The sequence below is a fragment of the Sander lucioperca genome, chromosome 7 (genome assembly GCF_008315115.2).
Source record: "Sander lucioperca isolate FBNREF2018 chromosome 7, SLUC_FBN_1.2, whole genome shotgun sequence".
Lineage (NCBI taxonomy): Eukaryota > Metazoa > Chordata > Actinopteri > Perciformes > Percidae > Sander > Sander lucioperca.
This window is the reverse complement of record NC_050179.1, coordinates 4,088,660-4,108,239: the sequence shown is the minus strand read 5'-3', so window position 1 is coordinate 4,108,239 and position 19,580 is coordinate 4,088,660. Positions and strand designations below refer to the sequence as shown.

The 19,580-nt window shown below is 40.1% G+C and overlaps 1 protein-coding gene across 1 annotated transcript in view; it reads left to right on the top strand.

Moving 5' to 3' along the window:
* The first annotated feature begins 306 nt into the window (after positions 1–306).
* The window catches only part of pdhx (pyruvate dehydrogenase complex component X), a 33,876-nt gene continuing 14,602 nt past the window's right edge, over positions 307–19,580 (top strand). Inside the window, exons 1-5 of the mRNA XM_031283245.2 lie at positions 307–615; positions 2,608–2,691; positions 5,287–5,387; positions 12,115–12,311; positions 13,297–13,395. Coding sequence (XP_031139105.1) covers positions 480–615; positions 2,608–2,691; positions 5,287–5,387; positions 12,115–12,311; positions 13,297–13,395 — 617 coding nt within the window. The 5' untranslated portion in view covers positions 307–479. The remainder of the gene's footprint in view (positions 616–2,607; positions 2,692–5,286; positions 5,388–12,114; positions 12,312–13,296; positions 13,396–19,580) is intronic.

The following is a 19,580-nucleotide window of genomic DNA, read 5'->3' as shown; positions in this document are numbered from 1 at the left end:
CTCTTAACAATTAACAAAAAGACACCAGTGTCTATTAGGAATATATAAATGCATAATATGACATTTAAGTATACGTATATTCAAATATATGTTTAAATATATTAATTTAAAAGTTTTAAACACAGAACTACTTTTTACAGGAGAATCCCCCATTATTTCCAGCAGAGGGCAGTAAATCAGTGAGCACTGGGGATTTCGACCAATTTTGAACGCAACAGAACAACAGTATAAAAGCCCTCGAAGGACCCAAAAGAGTTACTTATTTTTTAGCCTGCTCATTGATCTCTTAATAAATCATAAATACATTTTACGTGCAGATCAAATAGGCGATAAATCATCGAACATTTGTTTAAGTTTTTCTGGAATTGATCATTCTAATAAGATTAATTTTAAATTGTACATTATGCTATCTGTTCCCCTCCCGCTGTTTTAATGTCAGGCATTTGTATTGACACATCTCACCGACGGAGGACGACAACATGGCGGCTTCCTTGCGTCTCGGTCGTCAAGGGATTTTATTTGGTCTTAGATTATCTAATTTTAATACATGCGTATGGGCTACACATCCATGGCAGGAGCATGTCAGACACTTATTTCGGTCTCCATGGATCCTCGGTGAGTATTGACAGTGTAATGGATAGCTAACTATCCTCTTCTGTGCTGTCAGCCGCTGACATTTTGCAATCATCGTTTTCTATTTCCAATAATCTTGTAATTATGTTACTTCGGTATCGGTTTTTCACAACATGATAACTAATAAACGTGTGGTTAAATAGCGTACTGGTCTGTCGTATTCCTGCCTAAATAATGAGGGTGTTATTTGACATCAGATTCCGAGAAAGCGGAGTCCATAAAAATGGAGGAAAAAAATAAATAAAAAAAAATGACATTGTGAAGGGATTAAGTTACACACGGACTAAAGTTGGTCAAATCAATTATAACGGTTACAAACTTGGACAAAACTCAATCGTGAATTTTCGAGAGGTTTTGGGTGTTAGGAGAGGAGGGAAGTAATTTAACCTCTTCGGAGTCAAATTGCTAGACGTAAAGCGTGTCAACAAACAGCAAACGTTGTTTGTGTTGGGTTCGGGTATGTCTGTTGACTAAGCTTTGTCAGCAGCATCTGACCTTTTTATAATGTGACACAACTAACGTTACTTGTGCGTCACAAGTTATTCTACGAGTAGCCTCTCAAGAGAGTTTCTCTGACAGAAAGCCTCGTAAGTCCAGGCTGCAACCAGCGTTATTTACCAATGTGTGGGTCTCCCTTTATGACATACGACAGTATGGCGGATTGATGATGATTTGACCCTTTGACGTGTGGTTTTTCACTCTTGCAAGAGTGGGCCCAGTTCCTTTTTATTGCATAAATATATTGAGGCACTGAAGTTTGGTAACATCGTCAAATATCCAGCAGATGGCAGCAGTACACAGCATGACCAGAGACCACACAGGACTTAAACATTTTAATGGAAAGATTGTTTATTGACATAAGGCAAAGGCATCTTGCCTTATGTCAAGAAAAAGAAAAAGAAAAGTATTTGCCTCTTTGACATACTTTATTTTGATGCCAGATTCAATTTGCAATACATTTTTTTTGAGTGAATGCTACTTTATTTAATTTCAACAGCTTAGATAAAAGAAGGGTTATGTTCCAATATAACTCGTATAGTAAATATAATCATGGGTTGAAAGAGGACCACATTTTTAGGGTTTTTGATTCTTCATTTATTGTATTGGATTGATAATAACATGCACTGTGAAATGATAGCAAGACCTATAAAGATAGTTCAACGTTCAATAGTTTATTCCAGTGATTTTATTTTTTTAATTTCTTCTGGTGAATAGAAAGAAACGTGTGCATGTACAAGCATCATTCTATCCCTCATTAGTTCTATTTGAACTGTCTGAGTCAGATCTAATAAAAAAAACACCCTTTCACATCTTCCCTTTCCTCTGCCTCATCCGTTTACTTTTTCTGTCTCTTATCCATTGTATCTATATCACTTTTTCTTTCTATAGCCTTACATCATAAATGGCTGCATTATGTGAGCAGTTCACTGAGCATATACAGTATAATACACTAAACAAAGGGGTGTTCCTTTTGAGTTTTGTCCATGTCTAAGCAGTATGCTTGACTGTTCTTTAGCACTGCGGGCTAGTTGTAGTAAAGCAGTAGTAAAACTCATGTGCTGTGAGCCAGTTGAACCCTGCCCTTCTGAGTGACTGCAGCTGGTGACAGTGGGGGGCTTTGATGGTCGCTCAAAGGCCTGCAAGAGTACTAGTGCCTCTGCAGCCTCTGGTGCAGTGTCAGCGGGAATCACAATTGCATAAGTGACCTGCCAGCATTATTTTTTGTCATCGTGACACTGTCTCTTTGCGTGCCCTGCTGCCGAGTTGAAGATGTTGAAACCCCTGAGGCCTCAGCCAAACACTGCTACTTCTGGTTGTGTAACTTGATTTCTTTGGACATTCACATAGCCTGGCTGATGCTGAAAGACCTGGCTGTAGGAAGGTTCTGAATATTATTTTCATGGAAATGTCTGCTGTAGTTTTAAACCTGAAGGCCCCTGATGTAAATGGTATTATTCTCTTTTTATCCTGTAGGTGTCAGCCCAGTCAAAGTGCAAATGCCTGCACTCTCCCCAACCATGGAGGAGGGAAACATAGTCAAATGGCTGAAGAAGGAAGGTAAAAAAAAACAAACACATGACACAGTGCTTCATTTCCCCAGCTCACATTACCACACTTTTTCTGCTTTACTTCTTCTAACTAACCTACTAAATCTACTGTTTAGCAGATTAGTCTTACAATATGTAATTCTCACATAACACCCTCTGCATCTGTGCTCATCAGATTAAAAAAAACTCAGCATTTATTTTCCCCTCAATGAGGAACCAACATTAGCACTAATCATTTACTCAATGCTGTCACATTGCTGTGTAAGGCTGAGGACTGAGCACTGGAAACACCTGAGGGCATTTGGTGGCTAATTCGCTCAAGGAAACACGGCCGTCACTATTCATCACAGCTTAGCAACTCTGCTCAGCCAGGCGCCTCAGCCACTCTCTCATTTATCAGGAGGCAGCATACTGAATTCTGATTGGTTGTTCTGCTGTGTTGCCATGTGCGCCTGTGACTTGGGGTGAGCTATGTACATGTGTGTGGAAGTGAGAAAGGGAAAGACAAATTCTCAGTGACATCCGGGATGCTACTTTTCTACCCCTAAATCAACCATAGAGTTTAAAGAGAGCTTTCAAAAAGCACGTATTTTATATCAGGTTAATGTGATCAATTGTTCTACAATGGAATCTTGTTTGAAGGCTCCCTGAATTAGAATTTACATAACCATCTCGCTGGAATGCCAAAAAAAGCTGTTTTTCCACATAGTTGCCCATTTTGAGGTTTCATCCAAACAACTATTTTAGTAGATTTATGTGTGAAGATAATGTTACATAGCCTCGGCCTGCATACCTGTGTAGTCTAAATAAAATCGTGCTGGGTCGGAGGGCGGGCAGTCAGACTCACTAATCCGGAAATATAGAGCGGGATGAGTGACGAACGCCTCTCAAAATCTGACGAAAATCTTTTAAACTGACCTTTGTCGATCTGAAATGAGGACAGATTCAGCAACTCCATGGCCTATTTCTCGCTTAAAATGTTTTCAGAAACACGTTTCAGTAAACTATTTTCGTAAAATACGAGATCGTATTTCGAACAAGCCGCCATTACTATCGGCTGGAGAAGCCAGACCCACGTGACGCGTTGTCATTTCCGGTTTTCATTTTTTGAAAAGTACGCTCAAGACGGCGTCGCTTCGGTGTGTTCCAAGGCACTTTTTGGACCTCGGGGAGCCGACTGATCAGTCCGACTGCCTTTTCTGCCAACGGTCAGCCGTCTGGTTGGTGTGTCAGGGCCTTTACGGTCGTCTGTTTAATCTTTAATATTGCACATCACACCTAACCCCCGGGGTCATACGGTGTTAATGCCCCGTCCAAATCCAATTTTGAATTCTCCACTCCTGCTTGCTCTCAGGGGCTTCCAACGTCAATACTCCCTCTGCTCTTTCAACCTTCCCCTCACCCATCCCCATCTACTCTTCCCTTCACCCACCCTGTTCCTCCTTTTCCCTTCCCAAGCATCTCTTTCCCTTAAAAATATCTATATATATATATATATATATATATATATATATATATATATATATATATATATATATATATATAAAAAAAATAACTCTTTTTCAGTTGAGGTATTGATTCAATACATTTTTGCCTTTGTCATCATAGCACTGTCTTCCTTGATTTTCCCACTAGTAGCTCCATACCCAGGTGACGCACCTTGTTACAGTGTTTTTTTTTCTGTCAGAAGATAGAAATGTGACCATATGTCAGATCTGACTAACCCTTGACCTTAATCTTATACACCTTACCTCCTCCTCGCTTCTTAATGCATGGACATATGTCACAAAGACGATTCAATCATACCATGCCTAGTACTCTTGACTCTACATGAAATAGATTGACTGCAAGTGCTTAAGGCTCGAAATTGCTTGGGGGCTATAATGTAACCAAAACATTCTTTATCGTCAACATTAACCTATTAATTTCTAATAAGCATTTCCGGTACGACTGAGCTGTACAACTGACAACAATAGCTTTTCGTCTACTCTCCTTTTTGTCCAAGTAGAAAAATAAGGTCCATTTGTCTGTATATTATTCCAATGGAAGCCCCATTTGAATTGTTGCACGAAACAGGTGTAGCACATGAATCTATGAGCATGGAATAACTGAACCAGTGGCTCCTAATTGCTATCTTCTTTCATTGCTAAGCAAATGCTAATATATTCCAGCTCTCTCATGCGGTGGACCAGTGGGAATCTACTGGGATTCTAAGGATAGGCAAAGATCTCGCCTTCTTTCAGACACGCTGTGTTTCCGTATCTCACATTCTTTCCCATGAAACATTGATTAGGCTCTTCATTTGATATGTAGGCCAAAGCCCAAGCAGATATTTTCCCGCATAACCTTTTTGTCCCTTCAATGGAATGCTTTCATTTGTATGATAACTAATTTGTTCTGTGTGTGTGTGTGTGTGTGTGTGTGCAAAGCTGCAGGGAAAGAGCCTTTGTTTTTAACATGCTGCTAAAATGAGTTATTTGCATTTTAACTAAGGTCAGGGACCCCTTTTTATAATGAAGGGATTGTTTTGGGAATTAGTTGCTTAAAATGCCAAACAAAAGTTCATATTGAAGATGTATTCTTGGATGTTTCTTTACTTTTGCAGGTGAGGCAGTGGCAGCCGGTGATGCCCTTTGTGAGATTGAGACTGACAAGGCTGTTGTTACCCTGGAATCTAATGATGACGGTATCATGGCAAAGATATTGGTGAGTGAGCCAAAACACAGATACACCTCTCCAGGAGATGATTAGATACCGGAATAAAAGGTATACATAGCTATGAAAGTAGAGGGTTGACGAAGTGTGAAATGTTGTGCATTTCAGTGTTAGCACCAGGATTTTAAATTGTGCTTCTTGACAAGCGTGTTCCACAGTATATTATGATACCTTCAAACAATGTAAAGTCAGCAATTTGCAGTAGTTATTGCTATGTTTTTGAAATGAGTTTATATTCACATAGATAGAATATAGTCCTGTTAATATTTACGTGTGAATGTTTCAGGGTTCCCCTGATGCCTATGCTAATTGGCTACGCTTGTTACATCTGCTCTCCCTATACAGTGACAACAACACTTTGACAAGCTGTCTTCAGTGACAAATACCCCACCTCCCCCCAACGTCGTGCTGTTTGTCGGTTGAATTTTTAATAGGCTGCCAAAGACAGAGCGATCAGTTTTGTTTTTTTTTCATCGATACTCCACCACACGTTCGTCCCCTTAAACAGAAAAATGAAGATTTTTTATCTTCAATAGCTTTTTGACTGATCTGTGAGAGATCTGAGGACAGTATGTAAAATGGGAAGGAGGGGGGATCTCCTGGTAGTTAAAAGTTAACGTTTTTTTACTTTTAGCTTCCCTAATTTAAAAACTGAGGGATGGCAGTGAGGTATTGCTGTGTTTTGTTCCTGTGCATTCACAGAAGCACCGACCCTTTGCTCCATGTCACAGAGAGTGACTTACCTATAACCCAGCGTGTCATTTTGGACATGCTCACATTCTGGTGTCGCCTGTGAGTGGAGCAGGGTTTAATTAGCTGATGTGTTTTTTGTGCAATCTTAAAAATAAAATACACAACGAGTCTGCACCAGCAAATATTATTATGTTATAATTGTTCATGAACAAAACAATCTTTTCTTACATGCGCAGACACAAACCTAGAAATGGCTAAATTAATCAGTTAATTACCAGAGGATTTTGTCTTCCCCGCCTTTCACTTTGCTTGCTTCCTTTCTTTCACATTCCCTTACTCCATCCTTGTGTTTGCCACTGTGGCTATGAGGTAGTTTCCATAGCAACCACCCAAGAATTGGGGGTAGGGGCTTTAGAGCTGAATCTGGCAGAGAAAGATGGTCTGCATTAGATAAGCCCTGTAGTGTTCTCTCTGTCTCTCTCTCTGTCTCTCTGTGTGTCTCTCTCTCTCTCTCTCTCTCTCTCTCTCTCTCTCTCTCTCTCTCTCTCTCTCTCTCTCTCTCTCTCTCTCTCTCTCCTATGTACATAATTAATGAAAAAACAGCAGCTAGTGGCGATATTTCAGAGATTTGTGCACCCTAACATGGCTTGGACAATCTGACATCCACTTTGTCTGGGTCAGAGTGAGTTAGATCTCTGAAGTGTAACAAGGGCTTGCCAAGCACCCAGTCTGTTTCTAATTTAGAGGCTACCATAATGACCTGCCTGTGGCCAAACGCCTGGACAGGCTGCAGTAGGCGTTGAACTTCCTGCGCACCACAGGGGTAATTTATGGGGGTTAAGTACTCCTATGGCCCTTTACCAATTTCCAACCATGGCTCTTAGGAGTGAGAGAACAGGGGATATATTCTGCTCATATTAGGGTGGGGATGTTGGGGGTAGGAGCAGCAGCACTGTGAACAGAGATTACTGTATCTCATCATACCCTTACAGCGTTGCTCTACCCTGACCCGGGGGCTTCAATCTGAAAATCAGCCCTGGGTACAATCAATCATAGCCTGTAGGAAGTGACACCCATGTGTTTGCAGATACATACTATAGATGCTCATAGCTTCTCTGTGTACAGATGTGTGTAAAGATGAATGCTACTGAGCGTTAAATGGAGAATACTGTTCTAGAAATGTTTAAGGTGAATTTATTGATAGGTACACCAGAATGTAGTTGATTGTGGATGAGTTGGTGATTGATATATTGAATTAAATGACAGAAAGGACTGCTAGATAGATGTACTATGTGCTAACTTTCAGTTTCCCATATATCATTCCCTTTCCCCTCATCTCTTTATCTCCACACACTGTCATTGTCAATTAGCCTTTCGCCGAATCCCGCCCCCCCTTAGTTACTGTTGCTACGTCCGACAAACAAATGGTCAAACACAACCAGCGTGACAGATTGCCATGACGGGAAGAGGTATACCCGTGCGTGTCAGTGACCTTTTTTGGAGCAATACCTCCGCGATATCCTCCAGATCGAGGCAAAAGGGGTTACAGTATGCAGTGGAGGGATATATTCAAAATATAAAAATACGCAATGAAGGAGACACGACTACTATCGAGGCTAATGCTTACCGGTCTCAAGCAAAATCTGAGAAACCCCATGACCTGTACCTCAAATGCAACCAGTACAGCCTTGTGGACCTCAGGGTTATGTTTTCCGTTCATAAAATGCTACATGAAAGATAAAAACAAAATAATTTATAGTTTTATAGTAAATAATGTTGGGGAGCTCAAAGACCCAACACAACAGCAGCTAATGTAGCTAGCGTTAGCTAACATGTTAACTAATGTTGGTTAAAGCTAAAGGGCTCGTTAAACTTAGCTTAGAGAGTAGATTAACATTCTGGCAATGATATCCTCTCGGGGTATCTAGTGTCCGATTTACAAAACGCCGTGGGCGCACCGCTTCACCATCTTGCCTGGAGTCAATGTTTGTCGGACCTGCTCACACAGTAACGGTTGCTATGATGTGTGATTGGACAATGACCGTTTTGGTGGAGGGGCCGGCGACAGGTCAATTTAAACACCAGCAGCTATGTGTCCTCTAAATCAATCCTTTGGATAAATCACTTTCTAACCGTGGAGCATTCTCTTAGTTCAAAATGGGTGAAAGACTGATCCAGAATTTCAAAATGAGAGTAAATTGCCTGTTGGCTGAATTGAATTAGTTTACAGTCCATATTTTTCTTCAAAAAATGCTAGCAGTACATTGGGTAAAGTGGTTGGGATTGAGGTGACACATTATAGAGAAAACAGGGAGTGGGGAGCAATAGAAAATATGGAATACATACATAAAAGGGAAATGGCCTGTGATTAAGGTTCCTTGACAGTTCAAACCCAGAATGTTGTGGTTATATGGTTAGAAAGCTTAACAAACATGATGCTGTGAAGGAATGAGTTGATTTGTGACTTGCAGCTTGAATTATTTATGTGTGAGATTACATTGGGCTGACACACTGGTAATGCTAAGACAAAGGCTGTGGCTGCAATCCTCTTTGTGCGATATCTGTCATGCTATATTGATCAGAGACAGACCATGTCTCACTCCCTCCAAAAATATCTCACTCCTTCCCCGTCTGTTTATATGCAACTAAATCCATCTTCCTTTTACAAATAAACCTACTCAAACCCTATACAATCAGGGGTTGATCTGTGCTTGGTCCTATTTGTACCTTCCTCTGTACAATGTTTGACCACAATCTGATGCCTCTGTAACAAGTGACTGTCAAACTTGAAATAATCACGTGTTATGAAATCTACATGACAAGATTTTACAGCTACAATAGCAACCATTTTAATGAAGTTTAAAGGAATGTTGATACTTGTTTAGGACAAGCTTATTGTAACTGAGCTGTTTAGACTCTCGGGGGACTTGTATGGCTGTATGATAACAGCAGTTTGGAGTTAAGTAGGTTAAACCTCATAAATGGTCTAGTCTGACTTTGTAATATCATTAGCCTAGCGGATGGGCTCTGGAGAGGACCCTTAAGAGCCCTGTTTGAGATTGGTTAGACTTTTCACAGTGAGAATGATGCCGTAGGAAAGGCTAAACGACTGGATCAGCCTAGCAGTCTTTCTTCAGTCGTGGGCTCATTTTCTTTAAGCATCAAAGAAATGATAGCTGCGAGGACACAACATAAAGATTAGAGATAACACATTGCTTAATTATTTTATTCAGAAGTGGTCATCCATCCATGTAAATCAATGTCAATTCAATTACAAAATAAACATTTTGTTGGTTGCAAAATGGTAGAGAATGCACAATGTACTTTATTTATTAACAGGATAATAATCTATACTTGTACATAATATTTTCATGATTAACATTTTTTTTTTTTTTTTTTTTTAACACAACACACATAACATACAATTTGCAACATGGACATACCCCCCCCTTGTCTAGCCACCCACCCAGACAAAAATCAAGAAAAGATGATAACTACTAAAATATTCAAGACCATACAATAAAATAATAACAACATAGACAGTAAACTGTAGACCAAATAAACATACTTTATGTATAAATGCCTACACCATAAGCCCCACGTCCCTCCCCAGCACAAAGCTTCTTAGGAGCCCTTCAGAAAGCTAAAAAAGTAACTTCCCCATTTTCCTGTGTAGACTCATACATAATATAATTATTAATTATTATAATCTGTAAACTGTACCTGGCCCAAAGTGTGTGGTTTAGTGTTATTCATTGCTCCCTTTGATCGTAAAAACTGTTTTAGAGATTTTCAATGCTCTAGACTGTAAAGATTAAATATTTCTTCTAACTCACAGAAATAAAATGGGATTTTACCAGTAGCTTTTTAAGCAGCACCTCTTTGGCCATAACGTGAAACTTACCATAGGTTTCAGTGTGTTCTATAACCATTTGATGGCAGTGTTGAGCCCCACACCACTACAGTGTCCTGACTGTGTGTGTGTGTGTGTGTGTGTGTGTGTGTGTGTGTGTGTGTGTGTGTGTGTGTGTGTGTGTGTGTGTGTGTGTGTGTGTGTGTGTGTGTGTGTGTGTGTGTGTGTGTGTGTGTGTGTGTGTGTGTGTGTGTGAAAAGAGGTGGGCCTTGTTGTCATGGTTATCAAAACTTCCACTTTTGTGAGAAATGCACTAGCCTTACAGGCACTATTATTGCCCTTCTTGGGAACCGTTTTCTTATGTTGCTCAACTACACATTCTGTCTGTAAAGCTGACTGTAAGGCTGAGTGGTCTTCAACATGATATGCCTTACAAATTGCAGTTCCATGTTTTCTGATAGGTATTCATCCAATCAGTATCAGTACTATTACAATAAGGGTAGGATAAATATTTAATAACATTTCCCTCAGGGTCAACCACAGAAATAAATTCTCAGCCTGAGAGGTGGGGGGTGGAGCTATGAATGGAGAACATTAAATTCACACATCTAACTAGTAATTGTATAGTGCACCATTCTATTAGGCCATTAGTCACTCTGTACTTGCACATGTGTTTCCTCCTTACAGACAGCAATTTTGGATAGGTGCAAGTCTATTTGGGTGGGTTGTAAAAATAAATTCTGTATAATGTTAATGTTGTATTTGTGTTTTCTTATTTTGGTCAAATTTTGTGGCACCAGAAGTATGATACTCCCTTATGAGTATTCTCTATACACTGGAACTGTTCTGCTTTCTGGCAGTTAGATCTTTTGTGGCTGTTTAAATGACGCGTAAGCACATGCGTGCGTGTGTGTGTGTGTGTGTGTGTGTGTGTGTGTGTGTGTGTGTGTGTGTGTGTGAGTGTGAGTGTGTAAGCACTTCATACTGCAATGAATAAATGTAGTATATTATGCATCCCGTCTTTTTAGTCTGAGCCTATGTTTTCCTCTTCAGTTACACACAGATATATTGGTGGTTGTCATAACAACATATCACATATCGCAGCATTGCTTGTCTCACTATACTACAGCTTTTGTGGGAAGTATATTGCATCTCTAGTGTCTACCATGTGAACAATTTTCAAAAATAGTTATTTTTTTTATAATTTGTGAAATCGACTAGATATGTGTTCTATTTTAGTACCCCAGTACAACAGTGTTATTTTGCAGTGATACTCAACCTGCAAGTTCATTTGCAGATTCATCTTTGGTGCAGGATAATTAGGTCTAAATTGAACTAAAGTAGCCCAGAATAATCATGGAAGTGCAGCTCTTTATTGCTGATAGCTGATTATTGGAGGGCTGCTGATTTTTTGAGTCTTTGATTTTGCAAGCCTGCTAGAGGGAGGGGGTTTGGGGTGGGGTATGTTAACTGTTGATTTACTAATGGCGCTTTCAGTTTGAAACATTTCATTGTGAAATCATACCGTATTTTTTTTTATTTGGTCAATTGTTAGAAATTGCAGGTTTTTATCTCTTGGCGGATCAGTGGTGGTGTTGGATGATTGAATATAAACAGCACAGTCAGGGTCTGATATATCTTTGCTATTTTGGCAGATCCTTGGCTGCTCACTAAGTGGATACCTTTTGAAAAGAGATGAAGTGCGGCAGCCAACGCCTGTGAATTGTGCCTGGCCTTTCATTAAAGCTGATCAATATTGGTTGAGGAACAACATCTTGCACACAGCTTGGGGAGAGTAGCGTAGAGCTTGCAGTCAATTTGGATTACTCCACAACAAGATAGTGAATCAATAGTTGACCGCTTTGAACAGCATGGAAACGCATCCATTGCGCTTCAAGAACCTATTCCAGCACAGCTCGGTTTTTGTATGATTTGTCAAGTTAAGAGGGGAGAAAATTGCACAATAGAAATTGATGTGAATGAGAATAATAATGGCTGTCAAAATGTGTATCTGTTCAATGACCACTGGTCAACTGATTAACTTCAGTATTACTTTCCCTTTGTCTGTTTTTTTATTATTTGCTTCAAAACTATACAACAAAGACTTTCCCTTTATTCCTCCAACCAGTGCTAATGTTCTTACTGTATAAGTACCTCTCACCCTCTTTGCAGATGGAGGAGGGAAGTCGCAATGTGCGCCTGGGCACTCTCATTGCCCTCATGGTGGAGGAAGGGCAGGACTGGAAGCAGGTTGAGATTCCCTCTCCAGATGCTGCTGCTCCACCTGCTACAGATGCAGCCACTGCCCCAGTTGTGCCCCCTGCTGCAGCCTTTCCAGCTACTCCACCAAAACCAGCCACGTCAGGACCGTGAGTGTCGCCTCCTTCCTTTTTTTAGTTGCTTAAATCACACACTGTATAGTTAAATCAAATGAATAAAACCTCTGCAGTCAATACAGGTCTGTACACTCACTTTCTTGCCTAATGTGGCAATAATGGAGGGTCACATCTTCTTGGCAGCAGTGTTCGTGGAAATTTAAACCTACAATTTAGCCATTTTAACAGGATTTTGATTTGTATGCTGTTTCAGCCCCAAAACCGATAATGTTACCACACATTAAGCTTGATTTTCATTAGATTTCAAGCTTGTTGCTAAATTACCCACCGTTAGAGTCTGCATATTGTTCTAGTGTTGTTAAAACATCTGATTTGCACATTAGCTAATACTAGTGACTAGTGCAATGTAAGTATTTACATCAGGTCATGCTAGTTGGAATAAGTGACGAGAGTGGACAGCATTTGCAGCATCTATTCTGATGTTTTCTGATGTATGTTTCGTTTTGGTTGTTGTGTAGATATTATCAATGGACAACGCGTTGTCCCTGTGACCACCATCATTTCACAGGCTGTGTGTCACTGAGACTGCAAAGCCAAGCAAAGACTGGCATAGGTGGATAACAGGGATGAAGATACATGAAATAAGATATAAAATGAGATACTCGTGCTGATCCATTATTTCCCTTAATGGAGCCTCTCAGCATCAGCTTTTCACACATTTGTACTTGTTTAACTGGTATGACAATAAACATCTTGGATCTACAGTATCTACCACCATCTAACACCCTGAATTCCAAAGTGTGTAAGATCCTACCCACCCCTGTTTGCACAATATATACTCCTGTAGAGAGCAAAAGAGCTGCCACTGATGAACAGGCCCCATTTGTTATGCAAACATTTTACTCTGAGCCCGTCCACATTTTCAGATTTGCACTTTTGCTGCATCAGCTTGACCAGGGTGAAAGATGAAAACTTGAACTATTGTAAAATTGTGCTTACTCTCTTTCTTCCCTGCCAGGTTACGTCTTAGTCCAGCAGCAAGACATATCCTGGACACCCATGGTATAGACCCAACATTGGCCACACCCACTGGACCAAGAGGACTTATCACCAAGGAGTGAGTATAGGTCTAAGGCCTGTGGAGGCCTACTTAATGCAATCCAGTACAATACAGAACATCTCTGCTTACTTAACAAACAAGCAGACATCAGTTTTATTGGGCCCATTCTGAGATTATAAAAAGCAGAACTATTTGGCTTGTTCATGATGGAAATTTGGTTTTGGCGTAGAAGCTGTAATGATTTATAAAACCATTACAATGAACTATAAAATCATTACAGCCTATTAAGGGCTTCTAATGTGCTCTATTACATATTACTTTCTGTTCTTTCTTTTTTTGGTCGGGGGGTTGCTTTATTTGTTTACACATGAAGTTAGGGCTGGGCGATATGGATCAAATCAGATATCGCGATATTCTTGTCCTAATACCTCGATGTTGATATTGTGACGATATTATAGGGTTGACAATTGGTGCTTTAACAAAATACCTTCACAGTGACATTTAAGATAAATAATCATCAGTAATGTGGATATAATGTCTAAGTGGGTGAAGGTAAAAATAATAGAAGAGCTACAACAGTCTGGTAAGTTCAGAAAATGACATCACTTTACTGTAATGCAGCCTCTAAAACCAGGAAAAGACAACACTTAAGCCATTTACAATATTACGATATCCAAAATCTAAGACGATATCTAGTCACATATCACAATATTGATATAATATCAATATATTGCCCAGCTCTACATGAAGTGATGTGTCAGCATTAGGTGCTTGTTTAGCATAGTTATAGGCCCAAGGGCACAGATTGGAGGGGCCCCCTTGTGGCCACCGTAACACTGAAGCATCTCTTGAGGGAAAAAGATGTCAAAGCAAGGCAGGTTATAGCTACAGTGTAGGCAGTGTGAATAAAAATGAAAATGTGGGAGATGCTACATAAGTGAAAAATATGACCAAGAGGTGGTAAAGATGTTAGGTACTTTAATCCTGTTATATGGGGATTTCACACTACAGAAAGCTATGAACACACACACACACACGCACGCACACGCACACAGCTCTAATGGTTACCTGCTGTCAGGGAACGGATTGAATGCTCTCGTTTCCCACCTAACACCCTGCTGGTGGATCTCATTAAGTAACTGCGGTCGCCACGGCAACCCAGTCTCCAGGACCCACTAGTGACCATAGCAACGCAGACCATATGTTTTCTGAGATTTGTGTCTTAGACAGTAATAGAGAAATGTATATGAAGCTTCATAACCAAACACAGTAAACAATCATAACTCACAGAAATTGAGCGAAGCCTTAATGCATACCTTGTTGCAAAAAAGGTTAATTTAAAGCTGGATAAACCACTACAATTCATAAGTTTACAAGCACCCGTCTTATCAATACCAATAACAAGTGTGTTAACAGCTGAGAAAGAGCGTCTCATATCACATGCCTCCTTATTTAGCCAGTTTAGAATAGTCTTTTTTAATGTTTTTTTCTGTTTGTTTTTGTCTCTTGTTCCTTTGGTAGTTAGCTGTAATTAATTGTCTAGGTTAATGAACATGCATATCATGTGCTGCCCGATTGTTTAATTAATAATGCAGTGTAATTATAGCCCAATGATTTGATTTGGCATGCTTGCTCAATTACCTCTCTTTGAACCATTTGTAGGACTCATGATTTGGAGTCTCACTAATTGACTTACTGACACCTAGGCTAGCTAATTAGCTGCAAGATTCTGGACTCCAAGGGGTTTAACAAAAATCAATGTACATTCTTCCTAAAGAGTCCTTTCTGAAATGAATGATGTGCAGTTTGCTGACCAAGCCACAGACAAAAACCAGTATACGGAGCTTCATGTTTAAGGCACTGTCTAGCTTGGGAATGAAAGGTGTATTATTTCTCTTTTTTCAAGTAGCTTTCCCGTTTGGAAAAACAGAGCATTTGAGGGTGTTGAATATGTAACTTCAGGAATGGAAACTGATGAATAAAATGTTTATTAGTTGGGAAAACATCCTTATAAATCCATAATACGTACTGTAATTGATGTCACCAATGACAAAAAGGAAACATCCTTTAAAATGTTCCCTTAATATTTGGCACATATTTGCCAACATTTGTGATGTGGTCTTTTCATTTTAGCCCCATGTTCAATTTAATGTCCCAAAATAGCTGAACCTATAGGCCTGTTGTCATCAGCTACATTTTTTCAAGGGCCAGAATGTTTCTAAGCAGACACTCCGGGGGCCAGACTTACAAATAAAGAAAATAAAATTAATTTATACCTAATACACCTATTCTTGTTTGAAATTTTCACTTTCTTACTGAATTAATGCTATATATTTTTTTTTTTACATGTATTAGTGTGAGCAAACTCCTAAAAAACATGGAAATTCCCTAATGATAACTGGCTCTTTAACTAGAAAAAGATCTCAGACTAGGAGGCAGTTCACTGAGGAGTGATAGTTAAAGTCTGTGATTAGGGAAACATGGTTGTAGTATGCAGCGTCCTGATTGGTGGAAAATGCTTGCAGAAAGAAATGGCTGTTGTCAAGTAATGGTGAATGATGAATGGACTGATAAGCAGGCTATGCATTTGTCACGTATGCCCCATTTGCAATGAAACGATGCTGTTGCAAAATAATACAACCAGCATCATCATCAACAATGAAGAACGTGAACATAACGATCGCGTCATTCACGTGCATATTAAGTAGCCACATGCATCTGTTTTGGTCTTATAATACATCCATAGGTTTACCGCTCCAGCGGAGAGGATGGCTCGTTCAGCCAGCAGTTACATTTATAAGAATTGGTCCAAATTTCAAGATTCCCCGCAAACTCAGATAAACAGTTAGACTACAAACAGACAGCTTTTGTTTTAGCTTGTTTGTAAAAATTTGCTATTTGCAGAGTAGAGCTGTGTTTGCGTAAAACAGCGCGGTGGACAAGAGTGGACTGAGCAGACAGAGCAGATTGAAATATCGCTTTCTACATGTTTATGCCTCTCTATACAGGTGAGTGCATTGATAAGTATTGACTTTTTACTCACAGGTTTTATTGTAGCCTACTTACAGTAACGAGACTAGCGTGAGTTGATCTGCCCCAGCGGCCATTGGTAATGCTCTCTGTATCGTTCCCAGTCAGGTACTGCGTGTTTTAACGCACACACATCTCGGCTCAGCTGTGTGTGTGGAGCACAGGCATCGCTGTGCAGAATTCTGGCATGTGAATAGAGATGCAAATACAGGGGATGGGTTTGTGCTCTACCTGTGTAATGTTACCTGCTGTAAATGCTAAATAACAGAACGCATTTTTTCCTCTTCACTTTTTCTGAATTCATGATTATTCTGCGGGCCAGACTAAACAGTTTGGCGGGCCGGATGTGGCCCGCGGGCCGCCAGTTGACATTGGCTGCTATAGGCTATAGTTTAGGTACGTTTTGAGACGGAAGAGTTCTGTTCTTGTTGGAAACCAGATCTCCATGGAGAGGATAGCTTCACATTGGGTTAGTGCCTCTAAGAGAGGGCAGAACAGACCCAATTTCCCTTCCTTTGTCCTTTGGTTCATCAGATAAGACTGAAACGAGGGTACCCCTCCCATTCCACCCTCCACTCTAATGAGGCCCCTCTATAGTGGGCATGAATAACAAGAGGTCACGCAACCCAGGGATGAGATCATAGCATGTTACACAATCCCCAGCGAGGTTTAAAAACAGAGTGGGTACAAAGAAACATTTCTATTACTACTTTTTCTCTCTTTTTCTCTTTCAGTATTGTCATAATGTTAACTAAGAGTCAAGGCGAGCACAGTGGTGGGTAAAGGTTTCAATGATATTTATCACACCATGCCCAGGCTCTTCTGATTTCACGTATTAAGCATGACTTTAAAAACAGGATACACATTTTGAAACTTCCAACAAGGAAGCCCATTAACTGCAAGCCATCAACCTCTTGTAGCCAGCTTGTGGCCAACACATATCAAGTTGATGCTTTCTAGGCAATATACTGTATCTAAAATAAATAAATGTTCTTTAGTAGACAAACTGTGATGTCTAGTTTTCACTTTCACAAGTTTAAAACTGCGAATGGAAACACTCACAAAAGAGGGTTAAATAGCAGTGGGGACTGGCTCAAACGAGTAGTTTTGTTCGACCTTGACCAACACAGGTATTCATTAACAAGGAGAGGGTTTCTGATCAATGACTCTCTGGCATGTACAGCACCAGAGCTGTGCTGAAAAAAAAACTAGATAAAAAAAACATGCAAGTTATAGGTAAAACACAATGTAACAGTGTTGACTTATACCTAATGCTGTTTAGAAAGGACTGTAGAAAATAATTTTACTGCCTTGTAGTTGCATGACAAAGTCAGTCATATTATCATATTGTGTTGTTGCCAGATTTTGTAAAGTCTTGCGAAATTACATCAGAGCAACACTTTGACTGCGAATTTCCTCAAAGGTAGAGTGATGATTTGGGCCGATTCGTATTAATTGTTTTGCTATGCAAATGTGTTGAAGGTGTACTTACTGTGTATGTGTGATCACTAAAGTGTGCATCTTCTCAAATGACCAGTTGGACTACAACATCGTCCCCTTTTACATTGGACTCAATTTCAGCCATAATGGATTGCTTAAATTGCCTGAAGACCCTTTCTCCTATCTAAGCCTGTCCTAGGTGGCAGTAGAAGACAGTTTATTTGTTCGTGTGCCGATGTGCATGGGAGCCCTGCCTCGTTCCCTTTTTAATATTCTACTCAACCTCCCCCAGTCTTTCAGGGGCTTCTTTTGCCTTCGCTGTCAGTAGGGCTGTAAATGGTCAGTGTGAAAAGCACATGCCAACCAGCTACAGAAATGGTATCTATGGCGTCATCGTCAAGTGTCCACTGTAGGCTGCTGTTGACTTGACTTCCTCTTGAATTTATACGGGATACTCCGAATATATTCTCACTGACAAATATTGTAGGTTTGGCAAAACCTACCATTTAGAATCTTTTTTTGTTTACTTAATGTTGTCCAATCTCATGCGTATAATATTATTTGCTTGCTCTGTGTTTTTACAAGCATTCAAATTATTAGTCACATATAACTTCTGTGCTGTGCTTTCTTTTTCTTTTCTTTTTCATGTGGTGATCTGTAATCATTAGTCAATGTGGTCCTCTCAGGTTAGCTGGGGGATTTCCAAGTTGCCTCAGTCTCTCCACAAACAAATACTCCTATCAGGGGGGAGAGAGAGGAGAGGAGGAGCTAGTGTGTTAGAGGAAATAAAAGGATACAGCTCAGAGAGGGACATGGAGAAAATAGCTGTGGGGTCCAGACGGTTCCCGGCTACATGTTGAGGTCAGAGGCAACTGGTCCAGACAAAAGACTGGATGTGTGTGGGTAGGTGGACCCCTGTGCACTGAACTGGAACCAGAGAGCTTCAAGCAGGCGCACCTGATACCTGCCCCTCTTTCAAAGCTTTGACCAAAATTAATGGGTGAAAAAAATAATCCGGGGAAAATCTTTCAGTACAGTGTGATTCCCTTTTTCTTTACCTTTCTCTTTTCCCTGTCTATCAGTACTCTGTGTAGTATTCAGTGTGCAGGATCCTGACCCAAATCATATTGTCACTTCCCGTTCTACCTTCATGAAACAGCAGTAATTTGATGTATTAGAAATATACTGTATGTGGGAAGTGTAGCAGTAGAATATATTTTACTCTGAGAAACACCCCCTCTCATCTCATAGTAATGATTCTTGACTTTTTTTTCTTTAAATTTAAGGTAAAAATAATCCCTCAATTTAGCGGTGTAAAGATCTGTAAACCCCCCCCTTATCAGAGATGTAAAGTGTGTCATTAAACTATGCAGCATAACCCTAGGGGCCTGTACCAATCAGACCAAATGCATTGGCCTGGTCTGCTATTTTATTGTAGTGCAATAGGAAACAGATGCTGTTTGAAATGTAGGGATGTCCATGGCTCACCATGCCAGTGGGAAGGATAATGAAGCCAAGGTTTTGAATAACCTTGTCCCCTGCTGCAGCTGACACCTGATCCTGCCTAGCCTTACCCTGATGGGGTTTGTTTGTGACTACCAAATGATTCTCATGACGCCCATCCACTGGAGATTAACCGAAGGTTACCTCTCTCTACAAGCCTGATACAGTAAAACTAGCAGAGTGATACTTATACAGTCAGCTTGCCAAGTGAGAGCATACAGTATGGGTGAATAATGCCTTATTGTACTATCATAAGCTATGCCATTGTT